This window comes from Hemicordylus capensis, chromosome 6 (assembly GCF_027244095.1).
Source record: "Hemicordylus capensis ecotype Gifberg chromosome 6, rHemCap1.1.pri, whole genome shotgun sequence".
Classification (NCBI taxonomy): domain Eukaryota; kingdom Metazoa; phylum Chordata; class Lepidosauria; order Squamata; family Cordylidae; genus Hemicordylus; species Hemicordylus capensis.
Genome location: NC_069662.1, coordinates 57364453 through 57391629, shown reverse-complemented (window position 1 = coordinate 57391629; position 27177 = coordinate 57364453). Strand labels below are relative to the sequence as shown.

At 44.6% G+C, this 27177-nt stretch overlaps 2 protein-coding genes across 2 annotated transcripts in view; both read left to right on the top strand.

Moving 5' to 3' along the window:
- Positions 1 to 2660: 2660 nt before the first annotated feature.
- On the top strand, positions 2661 to 18450 carry LOC128332036 (pleckstrin homology domain-containing family M member 1-like). Its single transcript, XM_053266255.1, has 5 exons — positions 2661 to 3167; positions 7578 to 7819; positions 7994 to 8914; positions 16080 to 16237; positions 17632 to 18450. The coding sequence occupies exons 2-4, from the start codon at positions 7732 to 7734 to the stop codon at positions 16097 to 16099; spliced, it is 1029 nt and encodes a 342-aa protein (XP_053122230.1). The 5' UTR covers positions 2661 to 3167; positions 7578 to 7731; the 3' UTR covers positions 16100 to 16237; positions 17632 to 18450.
- Positions 18451 to 21957: 3507 nt separating this feature from the next.
- ARHGAP27 (Rho GTPase activating protein 27) overlaps positions 21958 to 27177 on the top strand; it is a 61455-nt gene continuing 56235 nt past the window's right edge. Inside the window, exon 1 of the mRNA XM_053266234.1 lies at positions 21958 to 22401. The gene's annotated coding sequence lies outside the window, so the exon portion shown is untranslated. The remainder of the gene's footprint in view (positions 22402 to 27177) is intronic.

Below are 27177 nucleotides of genomic sequence, written 5' to 3'. Positions count from 1 at the left end.
AGCACGTGTGTGCACAAATATGTGGCTGACCAACTCTGAGCCGGACCCTCCCCCCTTCAATCCCCTCTACATCCCTCTCCCCCTCCCCTTTCCTCCCCCCTGCCTCCCAGCCTCCCTCCCTGCCTCCCTCCCCCCTCCTAGCTAGCAGCGCACACATACACACACAAAACACCTGTGGTGGCAAACACCACCAGCACACATGCACTCACACTGGTGCCACCACCTCTGCCTTGGGCCTCTGTGTCCTTGAGCAGATATGTGGTGGTGGACCAGAGAAGCATTTCTTTCCAGCAAGGCAAAAGGCATGCACTCACTGCACACACACACACACACACACACACGAAGAGGTGAAGACGAGAAGAGGCAACTTCTAGAACCAGCAGCAGCAGGTGAGTGTCGTGTAATTGTGTTGCTTCCCAAGGCCACTGCCCATGCTCAATGCTCAGTCTGCTGAAACTAAAGAACTAGCTACAGTCACCCTTCCTCACATGCAGCTCAGCTCAGCTCAGCTCAGCTGCACAGCACACTGACTAACTAGACACTACAGCTGGTGGTAGAAAAAACAGAAGTCTAGATTCTAGAAGATGTCCTGGTGGATTTTAAACTTTCAAATCTGTGCTAGGATTGCCTCGCCCGCCTCCTCCTCCTCCTCCTCCTCCTCCTGCCTGTAATTGTGCCCTCTCCCCTTGCAGTTGCGCCGTCGTGATGGGTTGGTGATGTGCGTGCGCCGTCTACTTGTTAGCTCTCTCCTCCTCATGTTGGCTGGGCTTGCCAGGCACTGGCTGGCAGCAGCTGTTGGCTGTGTGCTAGGCTCAGGCTGTGGCGCGCGTGACTGGACTGGGAATGTTATTGTAGCGGCAACACTGGCTGTGGTGGTAGCAGTAGTAGCTGTTGTTGTTGCTGGGCTGGTGGCTGCTGGCCTGTGCTGACTCTGCGCACTTGGTCTGGTCTGGTCTGGTCATTGGGATGCAGATGTAGGGTGTGTGTGCATCATCCATGGGGAGCATCAGAGCAGAGCAGAGCAGGTTGGCTGGCTTCTGTCTGTCGGGCCTAGTCAGTGGCAGGCACTGAGTGAGGCGGTGGTTCCTTTGGGCATCACGTCACCCATCATGCGGAGCAGCAGGTCTGCTGCTCTGCTGCTCCGCCTCCTGCTTCTTCTCTGTGTGTGCTGCTCTTGTGCTTAGTGTGCTGCTCCGCTGCTGCTGCTGTGCTGGCAGGCAGCACAGCTGTGGCCTTTTTGTTAGATCAGAGAGTGGGTGTTGTCTCTCTGAGTGTCCTCCTCTTACTTGCTTGGATAGGAGTGGTGGTAGTAGGTAGGCATTAAGATGGACTGACTAGGTGTTACGTGTTAGGGCGCCCAGAGAGAGGCGCCAAAAAGATGGGGTGGCAATTGTTGGGTTGCTCCTAGTATTATTGGTGAATTTCTGAAGAAAAATTTTTTTTCCATTGGCTAGAATGGGGGTTCGGGGCTGCCCCAGACCCGCCTCTGTGGGGTGGCAGCACCCCCAAAGTGGGTCCGGGGCCATGGCAAAAATGCCCTCAGTCCCTCCCAGCAATCCCCGTAGAGATAGGAGTGATGGTTCTGTTGTTTTTCTGAGGTGTTCTGAGTGAGTGTGGATTCTGTGATAGCAAATGAGAGTGGATTCATGGTGTCTCATTGGAAATCTCATAAGCTATCATAGAATCTACACTCAGAATACCTCAGAAAAACAACAGAACCATCACTCCTATCTCTACGGGGATTGCTGGGAGGGACTGAGGGCATTTTTGCCATGGCCCCGGACCCACTTTGGGGGTGCTGCCACCCCACAGAGGTGGGTCTGGGGCAGACCCGAACCCCCATTCTAGCCAATGGAAAAAAAATTTTTCTTCAGAAATTCACCAATAATACTAGGAGCCACCAATTGCCTTGGGATTTTTGGGGTGGAGGACACCCATGGGTGGCTACCACCCACCCCAGCTTTTTTGCCCCTAAGGGCTCCACATTGTGAGTTATGGGCAAAAATTTATTTTTTGAAAAAAATTTGTAAAAAATCAGAGGAAGGTCCAATCGACTTGAAATTTGGGTGGCAGGTAGAACACAATGTCCCCTTCAAAACCAGCCACTTTTTGTGATCCGAACCGGTTCGGTTCGGATCCGAACCGGTTCGAAACCGAACCGGACCGGGGGGGTGGTCTGGCAAAACCAAAACCGAACCACCCCGGTCCGGTCCGGACCCGGTTCGGACCCGAACCGAACCGGGAGAACCGGTTTTATGCACATCCCTAGAGACTCTTACTTACTATCTCTACTCCCAATGCCCCTGGTGGTCATTCGGATAGTTGGTGCAAAAAGTCAATGCACTGGAAGTCCATATCCAACACACATTTCCTATAAAACTTTCCTATGTATGACAATAACCTTCACCATTCCACTTCAATGAAAGCTAAAATTGTTTTCTCTAAGCATGTTATCTAATTCAGTAGCAAGAACTAGCATGTCTGTATGCATGTTAAACTGGTCATATTAAAATGCCTTATTTTAGGGTGGAATTGGTGTAATGGCCGCTGGCAAAGTATGTGGTTATATTGGGTAAGTTGTATATGTGACTGAAGACCATGTGGTAGGTAAAAGATTATTGCATACTTCATCTGTTGTATCCATGTAGGAGAGAGGGAGATACGGTCGCCAAAGACCTAGTTTTCTCACTCTTGGATTTTCTTTTCTTATTTTTCCTTCAAGTGTGTTAGCAGAATTCAGCAGAGCACAGAGACAGTCAGAATCCTTTGGAGAGAAGCAAGTTCACGTCCTGCCTGACTCTTCCCCATCACATTGCCACTGTCCTGTTGCCAGTCCCTGCACTGCACATCTTCCTTCTACTGTATCAACTGAAGATCCTGCTGACATCAAACCACCTCCTACCACAGCAATCTCAAAGCCTCTGAATGCAAGTGACTCACTTAAAACCAGTGAAGTAGCGGAATCCTCAACACCTGTGAACCCTGGGATCCAGCAGGCCTCCCAGGTAATCATACCATGCTTCAGCAAAAGAGAAGCAGATGCATCCCAGACTCATCACAACATCAGAAGAGAAACTAAGACTAGGATCGACCAAGTTAATGGCCATGAGAGAAGCCATCTAGAATCAGGACAACTCCTCTCACCAGTTTCGCCACCTGCTTGTCCGGTAGGAATTGCTCTGCTTTTCTTTATACAGGAGAACCTCGTTGCTCGTGGGGTTTCCGTTCCTCGCCTACTGCTGCGAGTAATGGAACCACACGTAACGAGGCATTATTGCTATGGGGAAAGGTAGCTTAGGTTCCAAAGTGGAGGGGAAACGGCAAAATAACTTATTGTAGCATGCTCCACAGCCTATGTATGTGCCTAGGAATCCCTCCATGTGCCCAGGAATGCCCCGAAATGCACCCCCAAACCATGAAAAATCACAGGGGGAAGTCCATTTTTTAAAAGAAAGGAGCCACAAAATGGGCCTTGAAGGCAAAACAGTGGGCAAAAATGACCCCTGCAGTCACTTCCAGCCCTCTAGGAACTGCGGAGATGTGAGTTTTAACCCTTTCATATCCACAGATACTGAAAATGGGTGTCAGTGCGACATACCACAGATACGCGGAACCATGAATAACGAGTTTCTTCTGTATTTCTTTCTGCAGAAATATTTAAGTGGGGAAAGCGTTGGGAAATCAAAATGAGAACTAAATGCTGTATGGCTTACTCTCTCACGAGCATTTATAAGCAATGGCCTATATGCTTTATTAGCTAGCAGTAGCCCTGGAGAGAGGGCAGATTAGAGGTCCAGCAAAGCAAAATCAGTATGGCTTCTAGTTCACAACTTGCCCCCTCCAAAAACTTCATGAAGTCCATTGAGACCCTGTTAACAAGCTCAATGTTGTATTGGTTTTTAAAATGAAAACTGAGTTTTCATACAGCTATAGTGGCAAATGTAGAAACAGGAATGTTTTGCTCAAAAATTTCAATAACTAGTAGTAACAACCTGTGGGTGAGTGAGTGTTATGAATGTGTGTGAATTTGTGTGTGTATATCATGGCTTCTTGGCCAACTTTTGAATGTTAGTAGATGGTAACAGGCTTTTAAGAATAGTGAAACCCAGTGTGACAAGTGTTGGTATAAGCCTGTGTCCCAATATAATTCCTTTGGGAAAGGTCTGTGGATGGGTTTTGCTCATGTTCAAGATCTGACTGATCACTACTTCTGGGTGGGGTGAGGGTCAGAATGGCTAGTACTTTTGGGGTTGAGATTTGCCTTCCCCCGTGGATATGTTGTATGGGGTTTTTCTGATATCCTAATCCGACTTGTATTTCTAGAGTGTTCTATTTAAGTGCTTGCAGTCTTTCACATTTACCATCTTTGTAATCCTTTTACCATACTATGTAAGGTATGATCCTCATATTAAGAATGTAGAGATGGGATGAGAATTGCATTTTAGCAAGAAGGCCTTACCTAAGACTACTCAGTGGATTAATGGCTGGTCTGAGATTTGAACGCTGGAGCCTTGGCCTGATAGCTCATTCTCACCCAACACTATTCTATAAGCATCATTTGTATTGCAGCTGTTTTCTTCTTGAGGTACACTGTGCAGATGGATGGAGCCAGTTAGACTAAATGGCCATCTGGTTCCTAACAACGCTTTGATTTTCAGCGGTCTCATAAAATTATGTGTGTCATTCTGCAGGGCCAGCTAGGGCACTGCAGTAGACATTTGTGGTGAGGAAGACATCTTGCTCCCAAGTCAGATGAACAGCACATCTGGGGGATTTTAACCTTCTTTTTAATGGTGCGAGTTGGCTCACTGGCTTGAGTCATCTGGAGCCATGTGCTCTTAAACAGGGGTAGGCAGACTTAAGGAACTGCTGCTGCTATGATGTGATTGATTGATTGATTGAGTGCCAGAACCTTGGGAGCTACCACCACCAAATAAACGTTTGAGAAGGTGGAGCCAGTCGAATGGTGGCTTCAGAAGGTAGAGCCAGTCACAAAATAGCAGCTTGTACAAAAATTTCCATTGACCCAAACCCCTGAATTCTAGGATAATTTTGCTGCATTCCAAGAGGGAAGGCAAAGAAACTGCTTTGAGGGGGGAGGAAACTGGAGAAGAATCTATAGAAGAGAAAGTAAAAGCGACTCTGAGCAGGGAGAGAGAGAGAGAGATTAAAGGTGGCATGGCCATACCCCCACTCAGCCAGCCAGCCAGCCAGCCAGATCTGCAGTGTTGGCTGGAGAGAGGGGAAAGTTAGACTAAGTGCTTGGAGAGCTGAGCTACTTCAGATCTGCCCCGAGCTACCAGAGCTTCTGAGCTACTTGCCTGCCCCTGTTCTAAAGGCACCTTTTCTACAGGGGCCTTAGAACTCTGCCTAGGTTACTAAGGACCTGATGGAGAATCCTACCTGACATCAAACTGAGTAGCTGGTCAGGTGTCCACCAGCATCTTGTAACTATTATGAATGAAAGATCTGAAAATTGGCAGAAGCCATTTAGCTCATGAGCAAGGCACTTGGCACTGAAAGAGTTGTGTGATGAAGCAATTACTTTAAAAATCAGCAAATCTTCTTCCTTGCCGGTAATCTGGAACTTCCTTTCTTCATTTCCATTTCCCCCTGCTATGAATGCCTCCAAAGGAAGGAAGCCTTTCTCATGGCTGGCTGATAGCTATTCTATATGTCTCATGCAGATGTCAACAGGAAGTGATGTCATCCTGTTTAGCTCACCCTTCTTGAATACTCGCTATCTGCTCCACAAAGTTTCAGAGGTCAGCCCTTTTGAAGACTGAGAGATTGCTGGGTACTTCAGTCCTAGCTATGGAAGGCTCCTTGGCTTGGAGTCCCAGAACCAGCTGACATAGTCCTGTGGCGATGATGTGCCTAAATGCACATCAGCGAGATTAATGAACTGAGATCTGGGAGGCACAAGTTCAGATCCCAGCTCCACTTTTGATTCATTGCCTAGCCATGGATGAAACACAAACACTAAGCCTCAGTTCCTCATCTATAAAATAGGTACGTTAATGACCTGCCTCGCAAGGTTACTGTGAGTGCAAAGAAAATGCCATACAAATCTGAGTAAGTATTTCAGATTCCTAGGCACCAGCATCAAATCTCTGTGGAGTTCTCCATATAGCAGGCTTTAGTGTGAGTTTTCTTAAGGCTTTACTGCAAACTCAAAGTTATCCCAAAAAACCTGAAGCAAAAAGTGGATTTTTTTTTTAACCTCGGATATAAACCAGACTGCACTCTTAACACGCAGTGAATCGTGTGTGAAGTTCTCCCTGGTAGCTCACAGGGACATCGGGGTAAATCTGCCTCACATGTGAATGCACCCTCTCCATTCCAGAAGAGATGCGAGCTAAAGGGCTTTAAAAGCCCTGTGTGGGAAACTTCTGTGGGATCTGGTGGCTGGAATTTTTCCAGGCATATCAAAAGTGCTATATACATTATTAATCATCCTGTGTTCAGTGATAGGGATCTGCCCCCAAACTTGTGAAAAAATAAGAGGACCTCCCCTGTTGGTTTTCCCCACAATATTGTAATCTGAGTGAGATATATTGTCTTTGAATAAGGAGGTTCTGTTTAGTTGTTAGCTTTTCATCATGAACTCTAGCCCTCTTCTAAATCCTGCCAAGCCAAGGGTTCTCAGTCTCCCCTATTAAATCCTTCTCACCTACCTCCACCCATGCTCATCAAATTGTGTTTGATGTAGTTAATTATGTTTAAAGACTGTAAACCCTCAAAACAGGAATTGTGTGTCACTTCTATACAGCCACTAATGTGATTAAAACAAAACAAAAAGACTTGTGCCAAAAGTAATTTGCTATGTGTCTGGAACTGCATAGCCTCACTGAATTGAACATAACATCTTTGTAAGGAGACACCACATTTGGGTGCTGACTCAAATAATAAATGTGTCCCTCTCTTTTTTTTTTTTTGTTCCCAAAAAGAAAACAAGTTGGATCACAGAGGATGATTTTCACCTTCCTTCTCCTCCTGAAGAGACAGAAAAAGTCATTGCCAACTCACACAGTCCCTCACCTGAGAGGCCTGCTGATGGCCAATCACTGACAGCAAGCAATACCCTGGATCAGACAGGGCAAGCTTCTGTTAGAGGTTGTTAATTTTTACCCCAGTGGGCAAAACAGCAGAGCACTAAGGAATGGGCACACACTCCAGTTACAGAGTGGGTAGCAGAGGATGGTTTAGTTGTTGCAGCTATTTAGAAAAAACACATGGAGATCCTTGTAGAACTAAATACTAAGTATTTATTGGTTTAAGTACACTTGGATAGGAAAGACCTGAAACTAATCTAAAGGACTATATAATGAATAGGTAAGGAGAGAGAGAGATGTTTCCATCTGCTCTCTAGGAGGAAGGGAAGGATTGTGACTCAGCACAGGAAGTCCTGACGAGTCAGTCCTGGGGTCATAGAGACAGGTAAGGAGACCCCCACTCACTGCCTCACAGCATAGCCTCACTGAATTGAACATAACATCTGTGTAAGGAGGCACTACATTTGGGTGCCGACTCAAATAATAAATGTCTCCCTCTCTTTTTTTTTGGTTCCCCAACAGAAAACAAGTTGGATCACAGAGGATGATTTTTACCTTCCTTCTCCTCCTGAAGAGACAGAAAAAGGCCTTGCCAACTCACACAGTCCCTCACCTGAGAGGCCTTCTGACGGCCAATCACTGACAGCAAGCAATACCCTGGATCAGGGCAAGCTTCATGTGTCGTCATTGGAGGCCACGAAACCCAAACTTCGAGAAGCGAGAATCGAAGGGCTTTAGTGTGGTTCATCAGAGGCAGATGGGTAATTGAGTAATGGTACAGGGTGGGGAAGACGGAGAGTGGGAACAGTATGGTGGCTCGCAGCATTTGTTGTTGCTGAAGAATCATTTTTTCTTTAACCCACCTTTGCTGGAGGTTGCCCCAACACAGTTCTCCATGTCTCTATAATTGTCTTCTTTTTCCTCCCCACCCCACCCATTCTCTAATCCATTCCGCGGCCTGCTGAAGCTGGAAACCCTGGAGCGGCGGAGGGCCATGAGCATCTGGAAGGAATTCTTCTGCGAACTCTCACCCCTGGAGCTGCGCCTCTTTGCAGACAGCGAGGAACGGGTGTGCATGGAGACCTGCTCCCTGCTCCGGTGCGAGTCGCTGGGGGTGGCTCACAGTGATGGCCGCTTTGAGCTGGTCTTCTCGGGCAAGCGGCTGTGCCTCTGGGCCTCCTCTCAGGATGAGGCAGAGGACTGGCTGGACCGGCTGCATGAGGCTCTTCAGAAATGCAAGCCTCAACAAGATGAGGACTGGGAGACTCTGGAGTGCCCAGAGGCAATAGAGGACCTCGAAGTAAACTATACTACTAATGGACCAACCAGCAACTTATCTGCCTTCTTGCAGTGTGGCGGAACTGGTGAAAATGGGTTGGACTGGACATGTGCCTTGGCACCTGAGTCTGATGCCGTCAAAGAGTCTGTTCTGTACCTTGAGACTGAAAGAATGTGGGCCCCTTTTGTATTCTCTTTGTCCCTGGAAGCCTTGAAATGCTTCAGAAGCAGGAACGGTGAAAAAACACTGAGCAACAGCTATGGGATTGAGACCATCCAGGACATCCTGCCTGATGTGAGCCTGGGCGGCCCTGCCTTCTTCAAGGTCATCACCTCAAAAGCGGTGCTGAAGCTAAGGGCCAAAAGTGCAGAGGAGGCAGCTGACTGGAGAGACTTGGTCCGCCGAGTGCTGATGTCCTACCTTGAAACTGCTGAGGAGGCACTGACACTCGGAGGCAACCTGGACGGGAACTCGCAGACAGTCTTGAAAAACACCGTCAAGGAGAATGGATTCCTCCTGCAGTACCTGGTTGCCATCCCCACAGAGAAAGGACTGGACTGCCAGAGTTTCATATGTGCAGGTAAGGGAGTAGCAGGCTGGTAGCAAAGGATGGATGGGATCAAACTTTCCCTCTAAGGGTGCCAGATTGTCTTGAAGCAGATTTTGTCAAGAGCAGAGAGAGCTGGAAAGAGGCATCAAGGAACCTCCATTATGGTGTTTCTAACTTAAAAACAGCAAGAGACTCTTGGCTTTTTTTTTTCCTTGTTAAAATCATAATTCTGTTCCTCTTATTCTTTTGCCTGATAAAATTGAGGAAAGTCATAAAAGATCTTGTGTGGGTCAACTGATGAGACTAACTGTTGAAGCAGAGTGCCACCAAGTCTACCAGCTGCAAGCTTGAGGTTCTCTTTGTCCTCCTGCAGAAACAATAGTACAAGAAGGGGGTGGAGGGGAGAGAGAAGGCTAGGAGGAGGGCAGACTGAGAAGCATGCCTCTGTCCATCGGCTTGCATTGAGCACCACCCAACTCCCAAACACCTCACTGATGAACCTCGTTGCTGTCTGGACCTAAAGTGCCCCTTTTTGTTCATGCGTCATGGCTTGGAGTTTTCCTTTGCTCCTGCAATACACGTTGCTCTCCTCTTCCATCTCCCTTTTTTGATATTCAGATCCACCAAATATCCAGACACTATAACTAGGATAAACTTGGAATGCTAAATGTTTTCTGAATGGCATCTATCAAAGGATCCTTTGCTCTAGAGTTCAGGACTTAATTTTCCTTGTGAGGTTCTCCCCATTTTATGCTTGGGAACCTTTCCAGTGACCAGAAGCACTTTCTACTACTACAAATATTTATACTGCTTTTGAACCAAAGTTCTCAAAGCAGTTTACATAGAAGAAGAATAAATAAATAAGAAGAAAAGGAATTAGGGATTGCACAAACAGAGGTTTGTGCACTGTTTCAGCTCCAAGGTGCTGCCACGGGTGGGGGGAGCGGTGAGCAGCACCTTCATAACGGAGCACAGCAGGTCCTTACCTGCTCTCTGCTGCTCCATGCAGCTTCCTGCTGCAGCGGTGCTCTCCCCAACAGCCCACATGCAGCAGCATGTGTGGACGCCATTCCCGTGGTCAGCAAAGTATTGCCGCTGCTGTTGGGGGCAGCACTGCTGCAGCAGGAAGCTGCATGGAGTGGCAGAGAGCAGGCAAGGACCTGCTGGACCCCCTTTTAAAGGTGCCGCTCACTGTCCCACCTGGGCGATGCCTCGGAGCGCCGAACCATTTCAGCCCTCTCCTGGACCAGTTCAGTGCCTTGTGCACATCCCTAAATGGAAGTGCAGAGATCATGTTACTCAAAAGAGATGGCTTCAGATATTTTGATGCTTAGATGGACCATCCAAATGATACTAATCATCATGGTCATTCCCCCAGTGAGGCACTACCTTGGCGTGGTTGTGGGGCTCGCGTTCTCTGAGGAAGGTGAGAGCTATGCCAGAGGTCCAACCATACTGGACAGGTCTCACCAGAGGAGCCAGACAAAGAGTGCCTCTCCCATCAACAATATGGTGAGACGTAACTTTAATAAATCTATACCGGATCGGTCGTCGCCCGGGTCAACAAGGACTGCGCCAGGTGCTATAGTCCCTGGACATCTGGTGGCAAGTGGGCAACAGGAATCAGGATCTTCAGTTGAGCAACCAGGGCTGGAGCCTGCAAAGTTACTGGAAGAAATGTCGCTTAACCGAAAAAAATATACGAAAAATGTCAACAAGGAAATAATGATCTACTATTACAAGTCTAGTCCAACTAGAAGAGGTTATTTAAAAAGAATGTACCAAATTTGGAAAGAGAAGCATCCAGATACAGAAATAACAGAACAAAGGCTAGCATACAAGAGAAGATTCATAATAAGAAATAAAGTATTCACAGGAGTTGAGCTGGAAGAACTGCAAAGAGCAACACAGGCTCAAGATATGGAAGAAGAATTACCGCCAACTGAAGAAGTTGCTCAGGCGCAGGTGGAGGAGGTGTTGGAAATAAAGGATGCCACTGTTGCTGAACTGTTTCAAAATCAAAAGCAGGCAACCTCCCCTTTGCCTTCACCTCAAAAACCTGAATGCCATTTAACAGAAAAGCAACAAGAACTAAAGCAAAAAATAACTGAGCACATGAACCAAACAACCACCAGGGTTTGACTTCCAGTTCTAAAAACAGTTGCCAAAAAACAACTTGTTCAGGCATTAAAAGATGTCAATGCTGCACTTGCAGAAATAACAACCAATAATTTGCAAGAAACAAACCAACTAATGTACAGTGCAGCAACAATAACTACACAAAAGCTCAGATATAAGATCAGTGGACCTGTAAAAAAAAGAAAGTAGTACATCACCTAAATGGAAGATTAGATTAGAAAATAAAATCGCCAGGCTTAGCTCAGATGCTAGTAAATTGAAAGATATGAAAGACAAGAAGCTGAAGAATGAAAACACCAAACAGTATCTGATCCAAAAATACCACCTAGATTCCAGGAAAATTAGAGAAGTCCTGGAAATAATAAAGCAGCAAATAACAGCAGTGTCAAAGAAGATTAACAGATATGAAGCCAGAATTACACAACACAGGCAGAATCGCCAATTCCAGTCGAATCAGAGACGTTTCTACCAAAGCATAGAAGGAGAAACTGCAAGAAACCTAGAAACACCAAATAAAGAAGAAACAGTGCAATTCTGGGGGAAATTATGGGACAATCCAATAGATTATAATAAAAAAGCAGGCTGGATGAAAGAGGTCAAAAAATGTAACCAACAAATGCAAGATCTAATAATAACACCAGAATTAATAAGTGAAAGAGCAAAGAAAATTAAAAATTGGACTGTGCCAGGCGACGATGAACTGCATGGCTTTTGGCTTAAACACCTAACAAGCCTTCATAAACAACTATCAAAACAGTTCAATCACATTATGAAAGGTGGTGATATTGAACAATGGCTAACAACTGGGAAAACTCTTCTCATCATGAAAGACCCAGCAAAAGGTGCAGTTCCAAGTAATTATAGACCGATAACCTGCCAGCCAACCATGTTCAAATTATTAACTAGAATAATAGCAGATGAAGTGATGCAACACTTATTAACTAACAAACAGCTTCCAGTTGAACAGAAAGGAAATTGCCCGAACACCAGAGGCACAAAAGACCAGCTGCTGATTGACAAAATGATTTTAGAAAACTGCAAGAGAAGAAAAACAAATCTAAGTGTTGCATGGATTGACTACAAGAAAGCCTTCGATTCATTGCCTCACACATGGATACTAAAATGTTTAGAAACAACTGGTGTCAGCAAAAACATCCAGCTATTTATTAAAAAAGCAATGAGCATGTGGAGTACACAGTTAACAATCAATGGCGAGGCACTTGGACAGGTTAGCATTAGAAGAGGCATTTTCCAAGGGGACTCACTATTTTATTTTTATTTTTTTATTTTTACATTTTTATACCGCCTTTCGTTAAAAGAAAACCCCAAGGTGGTTTACAAAAATTAAAACATACAATAAAAGCAGTAAAAACATCAAACTAAAAACATACATAAAAACAAGACAGCAGATAAAAAACACACAAGAACAGCAGTAAAAAACGATTATGTAAAAGCCTGGGTAAAAAGCCAAGTCTTTAAAAGGACTATCCCCTCTATTGTTTGTAATCGCCATGACCCCACTTTCACAAATACTAAACAAAACAGGCCTCGGATACCAAACATCTAAAACATCAAGTAAAATCAACCATCTGCTGTACATGGACGATCTGAAGTTGTATGGAAAGTCCCAGTCAGAAATCGAATCACTGCTAAACACTGTCTGTATATTCAGTAGTGATATAGCAATGGAGTTTGGACTAGACAAGTGTGCTGCATTAATAATGAACAAAGGAAAAATTAAAAAATCAGAAGGAATAGAACTACCCAATGGAAGCAACATCAAGAACCTGGAAGAGAAAGAACATTACAAATACTTGGGCATTCTCCAGGCTGATAACATCGCACACACTGAAGTGAAAAGAAAAATTGGAAGTGAATACATCAGGAGAGTTCGAAAAATCCTCAAGTCCAAACTCAATGGCGGGAACACCATACAAGCCATTAACACCTGGGCTATACCTGTTATCAGATACACTGCAGGAATAATAGACTGGACCCAGGCAGAGCTAGAGACGCTAGATCGTAAGACCAGGAAAATCATGACCATCAATCATGCTCTGCACCCCTGCAATGATGTCGATAGGCTATACCTCCCTCGCAGCTCAGGTGGAAGAGGAATGCTGCAAGTCCATCAAACAGTAGAGGAGGAGAAAAGAGGCCGTGAAGAATATATCAAGGACAGTGAAGAAGATGCACTTCAAATGGTCAATAATGAGAAACTATTCAACACCAATGAAATAAAGCAGGCCTACAAGAAAGAACAAGTCAAGAACCGAGCAGAAAAATGGAGAAATAAGACCCTGCATGGTCAATATTTGCACAAAATAAGTGGAAAATCAGACATCACCAAGACCTGGCAATGGCTTAAGAATGGCAACTTGAAGAAAGAAACAGAGGGTTTAATACTGGCTGCACAAGAACAGGCACTAAGAACAAATGCAATAAGAGCAAAAGTCGAAAAATCTACAACAAACAGCAAGTGCCGCCTTTGTAAAGAAGCAGATGAAACAGTGGACCACCTGATCAGCTGTTGTAAAAAGATCGCACAGACTGACTACAAACAAAGGCATGACAAAGTAGCAGGAATGATACACTGGAACATCTGCAAAAAATACAAGCTACCTGTAGCCAAAGATTGATGGGACCATAAAATTGAAAAAGTTGTGGAAAATGAAGATGCAAAAATATTATGGGACTACCAACAACAAACAGACAAACATCTGCCACACAATACCCCAGATATAACTGTAGTCGAGAAGAAAGAAAAACAAGTCAAAAAAATCAACATAGCAATACCAGGGGATAGCAGAATAGAAGAAAAAGAAATAGAAAAAATCACCAAATACAAAGATCTACAAATTGAAATTGAAAGGCTGTGGCAGAAAAAAGACCAAAGTAATCCCAGTGGTAATTGGCGCCCTGGGTGCAGTTGCAAAAGGCCTTGAAGAGCACCTCAACACCATAGGGGCCACAGAAATCACCATCAGCCAATTACAAAAAGCAGCTTTATGGGGAACAGCCTATATTCTGCGACGATATCTATAACAACAGCAACAACGTTGACAATAAAATTCTGGCATCCCAGGTCCTTGGGAAGGACTTGATGTCTGGATAAAACAAACCAGTCAATAACACCTGTCCGACTGTGTAAATCATCATCATCATCCTCCAGGGTATCATCCCTGCTACCCCGTCATGCCTTTGTTTGTAGTCAGTCTGTGCAATCAGGTGCGAGCATGTGGGGTATTGAGCAGGACCTCCTTTGTTGGGTTGCAGAAGAGTTATTCTTCCGGTGCCAGAAGAGGTATTCTTGGGTGTACAGGGTGTGTTCTTGGAGAACAAAGCTAGTTTCTAGCCTTTGTATGCAGGACTGTATATACTGTGAGCTTTTTTACCCCTTCAGGAAAAGATGAATTCCATATTGTTTATACTAATATATATATATATATATATATATATATATATATATATATATATATATATATATATATATACACACACACACACACACATACACACACACACACAGGTGAAACTCGGAAAATTAGAATATCGTGCAAAAGTCCATTAATTTCAGTAATGCAAATTAAAAGGTGAAACTGATATATGAGACAGACGCATTACATGCAAAGCGAGATAAGTCAAGCCTTAATTTGTTATAATTGTGATGATCATGGCGTACAGCTCATGAAAACCCCAAATCCACAATCTCAGAAAATTAGAATATTACATGGAACCAAGAAGACAAGGATTGTAGAACAGAACAATATCGGACCTCTGAAAAGTATAAGCATGCATATGTATTCAGTACTTGGTTTGGGCCCCTTTTGCAGCAATTACTGCCTCAATGCGGCGTGGCATGGATGCTATCAGCCTGTGGCACTGATGAGGTATTATGGAAGACCAGGATGCTTCATTAGCGGCCTTCAGCAATTCTGCATTGTTTGGTCTCATGTCTCTCATCCTTCTCTTGGCAATGCCCCATAGATTCTCTATGGGGTCAGGTCAGGCGAGTTTGCTGGCCAATCAAGCACAGTACACTGTATACTTTTCAGAGGTCCAATATTGTTCTATTCTTCAATCCTTGTCTTCTTGGTTCCATGTAATATTCTAATTTTCTGAGATTGTGGATTTGGGGTTTTCATGAGCTGTACGCCATGATCATCACAATTATAACAAATTAAGGCTTGACTTTTCTCGCTTTGCATGTAATGCGTCTGTCTCATAGATCAGTTTCACCTTTTAATTTGCATTACTGAAATTAATGGACTTTTGCACGATATTCTAATTTTCCGAGTTTCACCTGTAATCTTGTTGATCAGCTTTTGGAATAGCCTCTTCCTGGTGCTGCTCCATAAATACAGTGTGGCTGACCTGAAGCAGGTATGAGATCTGCACGGAGGCAAACTACAGGCAGATTTGTGCCCTAAGAAAATATCCCTGGCCCCATCTTACTTCTTAAAAACAAAGCAGAATCTCTCTGAGTCAACTCAGCAAACCCCAAACAGGCCAACCCTACATTCTTTAGGCCACGGAGTGCCACATATGAAAAGCAGGAGCAAACAAGATATTGAAAACAGGTCTGTGCATGCTCAGAGGCAGTCTTTTCCTTTCATTACTTTGGAAAGTACAAAGTTCCAAAAGAGCTTTGGAACTGTTTCTGGCTTAAACTTTCTCTCTGAACCCTGAGAAAGGGCTTAAATTGAACTCCTGCCACTATTCTGACTATTTAATAGATTTGCATCCTGCCTTTCCAGAATAATTTGGAGAGGTTTATGAGAGAGAAAGCACGTGACTAATTTATTTGTCCATTCTCCTTGTTACAAATGCTTTGTTGTTCTGTTGGATCTCCAGATGGGAAGTTATAAGCCCTCTGGCATCTTGGTATCATAACTGCCTTGGAAGTGTTCTGCTGACAGGCAGGATGAAAATATTTGTAAAGAAATCTGCCCAGTGGGTTGAGAACGTGCATGAGTGGTGGAAGGCAGAAGGAGAAGCACCTTCCCACCCCCACCCCACCCCACCCCACCTGCTAATAGATCTTCTCTGTTCGTAGATAGCGGATGGTCTCTTTGATACGTTCCTCCAGACTCTGATTCAGTTTGCCTCTCATCACGTCTACAATTGTGACCTCTGTACACAGAGGGGCTTCATCTGCCAGATCTGTAACAGCAATGACATCATCTTTCCCTTTGAATTTGAGACAACGACCAGGTGAGCGCAGTGGTTATTCTCTCCTGTTGGTGGAAGTAGAGCAGCTGGCCCTGTTCAGCCCCACCACAGTGTCCCTCCAGTCTGTCCACCTTTAAATATATATATATCCCCCCCCCACCGGCCCCAGAGTTGCCCCGGGACTCTGGAGCATGCTTCCTATCAAAATTAGAGTTACCCCTTCTCTGAATGTTTTTAAGAAGGAAGTAGAAGCCTGTTTAGTCACGCTTTTAGTTTATAGTTTCAAAGTTTTAGAGTTTTATAGTTTCAGGCTTTTAGTTTATAGTTTCTTTGGTTTTAGAGTTTTTCTTGTATTTTAAATTGTTTTAATCATGTTTTAATGGGTTTTATATTGTGACCTGCCCGGGGACGTTTTTTGTGGGGGGCACTAGATACATGTACTAAATAGATAACTAATTGTGAGCCCTTTGCGGGGGTAGAGAACTGCCTTAGGGAATGCAGGAAACCAAACCATCTACCAAACCAGACCATTGGCCCATCTAGCTCCGTACTGTCTACTCTGACTGGCAGTGGCTCTCTCAGGACCGGAGGCAGGAATTTTCCCCAGGAGATGCTGGGGATAGAATCTGGGGTGGAATCTTCGGCCTGCTAAGCATGTGTTCTAGCATTGAGCTACAGCCACTGCCTCTTCTTCTGTGTGGACGCTGGGGAAAAACCCAGCCATCAGCTCCTCCTGAAACTGTTCTTGAATGACATGCAGACGCCCATCCCACAAAACGGTAGTAGTGGAGCCTCTGCCTCCTGGGCAAAGGAACGTGGTTGAGATAATGACCAGTGAGCAAAGCTTGGTCGAAATCTGCGCTTGCTGGCTTCTCCTTACCGACTGTGTGTCTGAGCAGCAAGTACCTTTTGCTGGGAAGACACGGCTTCCTGCTGCCTCAGCGAGGCTATTTCCCCTGGGTGGCAGGATGTGCCTGGAGCCCTTCTGACAATAGCTCCACGGAGTGCTTTCATTCTGAGGGCGGCAGCAGGCGTTTCCTGAGTCGCTGCTCTGCACAGGTGGCAGCCGGGGTCACTTCCTCTTGCACGCCCTGTCAGCCTCAGTTTGCTTCTAGCAGAGCTTTGCACTTCTGCGAGAGAAACACATGTGGATTGCTCTTTACCAACAGGGACACTGGCATCCAGAATCTAGAGGCAGCAACTAGGCATGCTGCGTTCTGGACCTTTGCTCCAAACTGAATGGACTGTACAGCTCACAGAGGAGTTCCAGGAGTTCTCTGGCCCAGCATTGCAGTGGTTAAAGTGGTGAGGATAACCTCACCGGGTGCTAGGTCTTCAAGTCCCACCTCAGCCACCTTCAGGGTGGTGTTATGAGTTATGCCAGGGATTAATTTGCCTCTCCTTTCCCCCCTCCTCCTCACCCCCACCCCATACAGGTGTAGTGAGTGCAAAACTGTCTTCCACTGCAGCTGCCAGGAAAATGCCAATTTCTGTCCCCGCTGCATCCGCCGGCAGAAATATCAGCAGAAGCTGCAAGTATCTCTTTGAAAATGACCTCTGGGCGCGCCACTGCTTCAAGTGGATCAGGCCAAGGCAACCCTGAGGGCACTTGGGAAAGGATAAGACTAGCAGAGACGTGCGGAGCAGCCGCCCTGCCCTAGTCATGCGTCACTTTCCACTTGGAGCGCAGTGCGCAGTGATCACACGATGCTTCATCATCTTCGGCGACCTCAGCTGTTGGGAAGGGAGCTCACAGAGAGCAGGTGGGGAGGACAGGGTGGTGGCTGCTGCTGCTCTGAGAGCCAGGTCCTTTTCTCCTCCCGGCGTGTTCTGCTGCCTTTCCAGAGAGGCGCTTCCTTTTCTCACGTGCTGCAAGAACTGGATACTTATGACATGTGTGAAGCAAGGACTCCCAGGGAGACGAAGCTTTAGTGGACATTTTGATGCAAGCCACAAAGAGTAGTTTCGTTTTTCAATGAACACACTTTGTAGCAAAGTTTGTGTGCCTTCTGCACTTTACAGACTACCCCCCGCCCACAAATGCCACGTGCCAAATGTCTGCTGAATCCTCTGGGAACACATTCCATCCTTCCAACTCCTGGTGTCCTCTAAGCACAGTGGCCTTTTTACAACTGATAAACCACTCTCCTCCTCCTTTTTTTAATGCAAAGCTAATGGATCAAGAGATGATTTCTTATTTTCCTTTTACTCTTCTATGCAGATAAATAAAGTTTATTTAACAAGGAACTAACCCATATATGTCCACAGTTCTCCCATTTCTTTTCCACAGTTTCTTTGCAGAAGGAATTTTGGTCTCTTGTGGGCCATGTTTACATTTACAAAACTAAGAGAATATGTGTTCTGTGATAGTAGTAATAATCATGCTAAGAAGGGAAAATAAAGAATGAAGGTGAACAGATGGGATAGATATTCTGTTCAAAACATTTCCCAGAAACAATTGCAATGAGAGAGAGAGAGAGAGAGAAGGCCACCCACCCACACAGTGGTGTCATGATGGAGCTGAGCTTGGAAGCAAAGACTTCTTGGCACATAGAGTATTCTGAATTACCAAGACAAAATACACCCCATTTACATTTCTGTGCCGAGGCAATTTAGATTGTGTCAAGAAAAGCCAAATTCTGATACCCATACGTTGTGCATAATTTTTTCTAGGGAGGGACAAATTGCTGTGCAGGGCATTGGAGTTCTAGCCCTTAGAAACCGTACTCTATCACTTCTCTGTCTTCTGAGATGGGTCCCAGAGCATGGTCTAAGGCCACATAATACAGCCACCTTGCTGCAGCTAAGCAGGTCTTGGTGCGGTCACTGCCTGGATCATGGTAAACCCATGTATGCCACCTTTGGGAATAGGACTGTAGCTTATTGTTGGAGCATCTGCTTTGCATACGGAAGACCCCTGGTTCAATCCCTGGTATCTTCAGGTAGGGCTGGAAAAGACTTCTGCTTGAAACCCTGGAGAAGCTGTTGCTGCCAGTCAATTTAGACAATAGTGAACTAGATGAACCAATGGTCTGACTCGGTATAAGGCTGTTTCTATGTACCCAAGAGATTTCACCAGGCCTTGCCCAAATACCTTTAAGCATATCTTCATGATCATGAAGGTTATACATGTGTATTTTTAAATAAAGGAACACTAATATGATCAGAGAACTGAATTCTGGGCCCAGTACTACGTGCTCTGCTTTTATGTATGCTTTATCAGGTCTAGTGCATCACAAGCACCTAGTGTATTGTGTGAAGAGAAGTACACTGCTATTCAGCAAAGAGTGGAAATCGGCCTTCATGGTGGTGAGTTGGGGCATCCCTGTAAAGTTGGGTGGCCATGTACACTCTGTTCATGTGCAAATAATTCCGGAGTAGGGGGTAGAGACTTCCTCCTTAAAGAAAGATCTGCTAGCTGCCCACCACCTTGGTGTTTTTTGTTTGTTTGTTTGGTTTGTTTTTTTTTTTTTTTTTTTTTTTTTTTTTGCTTAATAATGGTAGGATGGGGACTTTGGGGCTTTCTAAAACAAAAAATATTGTTTATATGAATCTAGCATTGAGTAGATGGTGTGGTTTTATTGGAAGTGCCTCCAGGAAGTGAAGTCAGGTGCCTTCAAGAGGAAATGCCTGTGGTGTGGGAAGAAATCTGTTAGATGCCACATCGACAAATGGTATATGAGTTGAATCATAGAGTTGGAAGGGGACCACAAGGCCAGCCACCTCAATGAAACCACCCAATTCTAGCTGGTAGGGTGCTGCAAGTAGAATGAAGCATGCTGTAGAAAGGTAATTACAAAGAAGGCACCTTCAGCGGATGCCAATGAACCGAATCACATTACAGAGGCCAAGTCAAAGCCTGTTCTGCCGCTAGCCAATCTGACCTGAAGGTGACCATCATCTGCTGACTCCAAACATGGCAGCCATTAGGAATCTGAGCACATACAAACACCGTAAGTTTGTATACAGGGGTGGGAAATCCCTTTTCTGACTCCAGACTATCATGGCTGAGGTAGCAGAAATTTGAAGATACTTCATATATTTGTTCTGATCATGCAAGGTGGATTTTATCTTCATTTTAAACCTGGCTTATAGTACAGCCAATTTGCTCTTGGGTGCTTCCTACAGCTTAGGAAGTTTAGTCTCAATTTAATTGCCTGGAGTTTAGTAGCATCCTATTTGTGGTTGAGATAAGTAATTATCATACTTGCACCACTTATTTCTGTTCTCCTTTTGTAAACTGTTGAGTTGCTTGTGGCAAAAGAGGGGCATTGTTATACTTGTCCTGCCTCAATAGCTACTCTATATATTTTCCTGCCTATATTCTCTTCTAGTGTCTCCACTCTCCAGATCCCTGTCCCAGCAAAGAATAATAAAGGCCTGGCCAGTTATAGGACAGCCCTTTAATTTATTGTATTCTTATTGATTTGGGGGTTGTGTTTCCATTGTTCTCCCACACTTCTCTCCCCGCCCCCTGTCGCCACTTTTTTTTTCCTTTGCAGAGGGGGGAGGTTTATACCTTTGCCTTTCTCCTTAAATTGAGAAAGATTACATAAAATTGCAATTGGAAGCAGAAAAATGCAAGTTGTGATAAAGTGGTACAATGAGTCCACAAATAGTCTCACAAAGCAGGCCATACGTCTGTTAAAATGAGCCTCCCTCAATAATATATATCAATAATAATAATACTTAACCTTTTATAGGACATTTCAATTGTAGAACAGTGCTTTATGTACATTATCTCAGTAAGGGTAGTCTTGCAAAGTAGTTAAAAGCCGGAGATGTTTCTTGGGTGGGGTGCATTTTGGAAGTCCAGAAAGGACTTTTGTTGTTTTCAGCCCCTTAGTGCATCTTTTATGACAAAGACAGAATATTGGGAAATGGCTGTTGCATTTATTCCTATATCACAGGGTGCTAAGGCTGAGATGATAGGAACTTGCCTATGGCCAGCTAGTGAGTTTGTGACTGAGAGGAGATTTGGACAAGGAAACTTCCTAGCTCACAATTGTGAGTTCTGGCTCAGAAAATGGAAACTTTGGAAGACAGAAAATAGCAATCTTTCCTGGAATTTGCCGCCCAAATAGGACCTGCTTTTTGCCACTTTGTGGTAAGATTAGCCCTCCACATGCTCTTGATTTTAAAAGATGCAGTGCTGCCTTGTGAAAACAGATTTGTCTGGCAGTCAATTGTCTTCCTGCTGCTGAATAAATACACTTGTCCTTTGAGGACGGGCAGAGCTAAATATTTCAAATAAAAGCCTTCATTAAATGATCCCGTGACTTAAGGAGACTGGGATGGAAGAGGCAGCATTGTGGCTGGTGGAAATCATGTGTGCGCACACACACACACACACATGTATGCACATTCTCACTCACTCTGTGTGTGAGTCATTGAAAATTGCCCTTCCCCCACGTCCCTGGCCTTGGGGGAGACTTCCTCTGACTGAGGAAGCTTCCTTCCTCCATCCCGTTCAGGCTGATGGAAACACCCATGTATTTTTGCCCGTCTCACTCACGCGTTCCAACTGCGTAAGTTCAGGAGGCTTGGACAAGAAGGGGCATAGCTGAGGAATTTGAGGTCAACTGTAGGTTCTGAACAAGCAGGAGGAGTTCAGATCTGAACACACCTGTGTTCTGCCGGTTGTACCACGGATTAAACAGGCAGCCAGAAGCAGACAGGGTGTGGGCAGCTGTTTTTTCCAGTGGTTTCTCTTTGCCTTTGTTCCTCACACTGCATTCGCAACCCATTTGCTGGACACTCCTCTCAGGATCTGATGATGTGACTGTCCACATCAGGAAGAGCTAGTTTTGATCTTCCAAGTGATACTGCAAACGGAGGGCTTACACAACAGAACCAGGAGGCCTTTGGGATGGTTGAGATGTTTTGGGATGAGCTTCCGGTCGGAGACTTTTTCCTGCTGCTGCTGCTATCTTGGCTCACAAATCTCCTTCACAAGAGGAAGTCAGTGGAAACGTTGGTTTTGTGATCTCTTCCCTCCCGCCCCACGCACCCGCTGTTTTCGACATAGCGTGGCAGGGGAGGACTGGAGGCAGGTACAGACCAGACACACAGGCCGGGACAGGTTCATGCAGCTCCTGACACGACCAGCAAGGAGGAGCCAGGCCGTGCTTCAGGATGCAGGACTGGGAGACGAGCAAAGAGGGGCCCGGGACAGGAGAGAGAGCTAACAAGATGTGAGCCAGCAGGTAATGCCAGGGAAATGATGAGGGTGAATGGTGTGGGTCCTGGGAGATGGGCTGCGGCTGTGATGGGACAGAGTGGACACCTGGCTTAAATGGTCTCTATTTCCCAAATGTTGTTCCAGCAGGCAGAGGTTGGGTGTGAGTTGAATTGCTTGATATGGCCACTGAGTGATCAACTTCAGAAGCCTGTCTGGGCAGGCTTCAGTTGTCATTGGGTGAGAGAAACAGAATCTCACCAGCACCCTTCACTCAGAGTGAAAGGCACAGAATAAGAATAGGGTGGTAGTTTCCATGTGTTTCTACTGATCTTTGCTGACAAAAAAAAGGCCTCTTAAAATGCCATGTAAGTCACTCAGTTGGTGAGTTGGAGTGGATGGAGCTCCTAGGGCCCATGCCTGCCTAGATATAGTACCACTTTGACCTAAGGGGTGTAGTGGAGGGGGGACACACAGGGATGGAGTGCCAGTACTTTTCGGCTTCTCTGGCTGTTGGGGTGGGCATGGCCATGGGGGCTGTCATGGAGAGTGCCTGCACTTCTAAATTTGCAGCTACATCACTGCTGGCTGGACTTTAATCCCTGAGGTGTGGAGACTTGCTAGAAATACTCAGAAGTGGGGCAGGTGCATTTTGCACATGGTCAGAGGTGCTTTATTATTTTTCCATCTGTTCTAGGGCTGAGCCATAGCTTTGAAAGCGGGCTTGAAAGTAAATCCTTGTTTCAAATTAAGCCCTAAATTTTATTTATTTATTCATTTATTTAAAAATTACAATCAAAAGTTATATTAAAAATTGCAAACTAAAATAGATAATGGAAAGGAAATAGATAATGGAAAGGAAAGGAAACCACAAGGCAAATGCACGATGGAAAAGGAAGGTCTTCAGTAAGGATTTAAAGACCAGTAAAGAGGGGGCTAGATGAATTTGAAGGGGAAGAGAATTCCAAAGAAGTGGGGCAATACTTTGTTGATTATAAACTCTGGCTCAGATCCAGCTCCACCATGCACTTGCTTTATGACCTTGGGAGACTTGCTGAGCCTCAGTTTTCCCCCATCTGTACAATGCAAGTAACAGTATTGTGGCTCACAGTAAAAACATGATCAACCATGCCATGCTTCTTGCTCTGCAGAGGTGTTGAATAAAAATAAGGTTTGTACTCTTGGATCAGTCCATCTAACCCAGGACTTAAAGAGTGGCCAGCCAGATGTAGGTAGGGCTCTCCCCTGTGGTTTCTCTGCAACATCTGGAAACCAGAGACATCTTTCCACTGAGATATGGAAGTTCCATTCCCAGCCAGCCAGCTTGGCTGGCAGCCACTTACAGACCTATCCTCCATTAATTTCTCTAGTTGCTGTATTGTTGTTTAGCCAGGGCAATACCTAGGGGGCAATGAATTCCATACACTTATCATACCTTTTAACATGAGGGAGAAAGCATGTTACTGAGGACCAAACCTAAGTGTAATCAGATGTGGGTCTCCCTACTTAGGGGCTATTTTGCCTTCCCCTTATAGCATTTGGCTTGGCTCATTTGCTTGAGATGTACAGCTGGTTGCTCTGTAGACATCTCTTTGTATTAGGTGTGATCTCTCCGGATGGCTTATTGAGGGCTAGATTATGTGGCTTGATGGTGAGTGGATAGCCCTACTTTATGGACTGGGGCAGTTGGTCAAGGTAGCTGACGTACCGTGCAGTGCTCTCTCTGCCTTGCAATGGAGCCTTTGTGCAGTTCTGCAGAATTGCACAAACACAGTTGTGAGACAAGGGCCATTGGAAATAATAGCCCTCTATAGCACCGTGTGTTTGTGGAATAAGAGCTCTTGCACAACTGTACCAATGTGCCATTGCAAGGCAGAGAGAGCATGGCGTGAAAGGTCAGCCCATGACCTTTGGTTCCTTGAGCTTTGATTCTATGGAATAGGTTTCACGCAGGGCTGCACAACTTTGGCCTTCCTGCAGATGTTGGACTACAACTCCCATACCACCTCACTATTGGCCACTGTGGCTGGGGATTGTGGGAATTCTCCAAAAACAGCTGGAGAACTGTTGTTGTGCAGGCCTGGTTTAATGTCTTGAATGGACATTGTGTCTGAAAATTAGCTGGAACAAGCTTTTAGCTTCAGAATCTGTTTTCAAGACCAGGTCTCAATTCAGGAGCAGGTAAAGAAATAATAGAGAGCCTCTGAACATGTGCAGAAAGCACATTTGTTGCAGAGAGCTATAAACAAACACTTGTGTGAGTTAACGGGTAGGTGCATGTTACTTGTGCAGCTGTTACTCATTATGTAGAGATTCAAGTATATTTCCTCATAGTAGTGCTCCTGTTGTGGGGATAAATTTATATTCTCCCAGCTACAATATTTTGTTATTGGGAGAATTATGGCATAGACCCAGAAGGGATCTCTATAGTGAGAGTGAAAGTAACATAGGTTGGAATGGCCTGAGTGTCTATCAGGGTAACCCTCCACACTTAGTTATCATTATTTTAAATACTGTAATGATTGCATGTCACCCCCCTTCCATCCAAAGAGCTACCAATCTACAGGTGAAACTCGGAAAATTAGAATATCATGCAAAAGTCCATTAATTTCAGTAATGCAAATTAAAAGGTGAAACTGATATATGAGACAGACACATTACATACAAAGCGAGATAAGTCAAGCCTTAATTTGTTATAATTGTGATGATCATGGCGTACAGCTCATGAAAACCCCAAATCCACAATCTCAGAAAATTAGAATATTACATGGAACCAAGAAGACAAGGATTGAAGAATAGAACAATATCGGACCTCTGAAAAGTATAAGCATGCATATGTATTCAGTACTTGGTTTGGGCCCCTTTTGCAGCAATTACTGCCTCAATGCGCCGTGGCATGGATGCTATCAGCCTGTGGCACTGATGAGGTATTATGGAAGGCCAGGATGCTTCATTAGCGGCCTTCAGCAATTCTGCATTGTTTGGTCTCATGTCACTCATCCTTCTCTTGGCAATGCCCCATAGATTCTCTATGGGGTCAGGTCAGGCGAGTTTGCTGGCCAATCAAGCACAGTACACTGTATACAGGTGAAACTCGGAAAATTAGAATATCGTGCAAAAGTCCATTAATTTCAGTAATGCAAATTAAAAGGTGAAACTGATATATGAGAACGACGCATTACATGCAAAGCGAGATAAGTCAAGCCTTAATTTGTTATAATTGTGATGATCATGGCGTACAGCTCATGAAAACCCCAAATCCACAATCTCAGAAAATTAGAATATTACATGGAACCAAGAAGACAAGGATTGAAGAATAGAACAATATCGGACCTCTGAAAAGTATAAGCATGCATATGTATTCAGTACTTGGTTTGGGCCCCTTTTGCAGCAATTACTGCCTCAATGCGCCGTGGCATGGATGCTATCAGCCTGTGGCACTGATGAGGTATTATGGAAGACCAGGATGCTTCATTAGCGGCCTTCAGCAATTCTGCATTGTTTGGTCTCATGTCTCTCATCCTTCTCTTGGCAATGCCCCATAGATTCTCTATGGGGTCAGGTCAGGCAAGTTTGCTGGCCAATCAAGCACAGTACACTGTATACTTTTCAGAGGTCCGATATTGTTCTATTCTTCAATCCTTGTCTTCTTGGTTCCATGTAATATTCTAATTTTCTGAGATTGTGGATTTGGGGTTTTCATGAGCTGTACGCCATGATCATCACAATTATAACAAATTAAGGCTTGACTTATCTCGCTTTGCATGTAATGCGTCTGTCTCATATATTAGTTTCACCTTTTAATTTGCATTACTGAAATTAATGGACTTTTGCACGATATTCTAATTTTCCGAGTTTCACCTGTACTTTTCAGAGGTCCAATATTGTTCTATTCTTCGATCCTTGTCTTATTGGCTCCATGTAATATTCTAATTTTCTGAGATTGTGGATTTGGGGTTTTCATGAGCTGTACGCCATGATCATCACAATTATAACAAATTAAGGCTTGACTTATCTCGCTTTGCATGTAATGCGTCTGTCTCATAGATCAGTTTCACCTTTTAATTTGCATTACTGAAATTAATGGACTTTTGCACGATATTCTAATTTTCTGAGTTTCACCTGTAGCTCTTTGGACCAGAAAGAGGCGGGGGGAAGGGGGGAGTATGCCAGGCAAGCTATTTTGTCCTCACACGGTAAAGTCCACATAATTTCATGGAATTGTTCCTTTTTTAATTTCACTTCTAAAAGCTGTGAGCTTCTCATCTGCCATTTAGTCAATTTCACTTCTCTTGTTGTGCTTATTGAAACTGACTAAGCTTTATTTAGACGGCAGTTCCCCCATCTGTATCCTTCCCCTGTGGGAACTGGCTAAGGAAGGTTGTAGCACTACTTGCGGGACAGTTCTCACAGTAACAAGCTAATCTATCTGACTACTTCTTTCTCAAATCCAGACCTGAGGATGAAAGATTAAACATACAGTACAGCAGCCAAGATTTAGGGAAACTGAACTTTAGTCAGTCCTTAAATGTGGAGTTTATCTGCCATCCCAATCCCTTCTTTATTTCTCTTAGCAGATCATAAATCTAGAGTATAAGCAGGATAACTTTTTAATCCAGCCACAATGGCCTTTTCCATATCTAATAATTATTATTAATATAATAACAATAATGACCTACAAGCACACTCACATTCTGAAGGCTCATATGGATAATATGGAGGAGAGGGTTGTCAAATACCCATAACCATGATAGCTGAAAATTAACCTTTTATTTTATTTATTTTTTATTGTTAAATTTATATA

Excerpts from the sequence above, each read along its gene's own strand:
- LOC128332036 (XM_053266255.1), top strand. The coding sequence starts at position 7,732 with ATGTGTCGTCATTGGAGGCCACGAAACCCAAACTTCGAGAAGCGAGAA. Across the intron at positions 7,820-7,993 it reads TCATCAGAGGCAGATGGGTA|TCTCTAATCCATTCCGCGGC; the intron begins ATTGAGTAATGG and ends CACCCCACCCAT. Across the intron at positions 8,915-16,079 it reads CCAGAGTTTCATATGTGCAG|ATAGCGGATGGTCTCTTTGA; the intron begins GTAAGGGAGTAG and ends CTCTGTTCGTAG.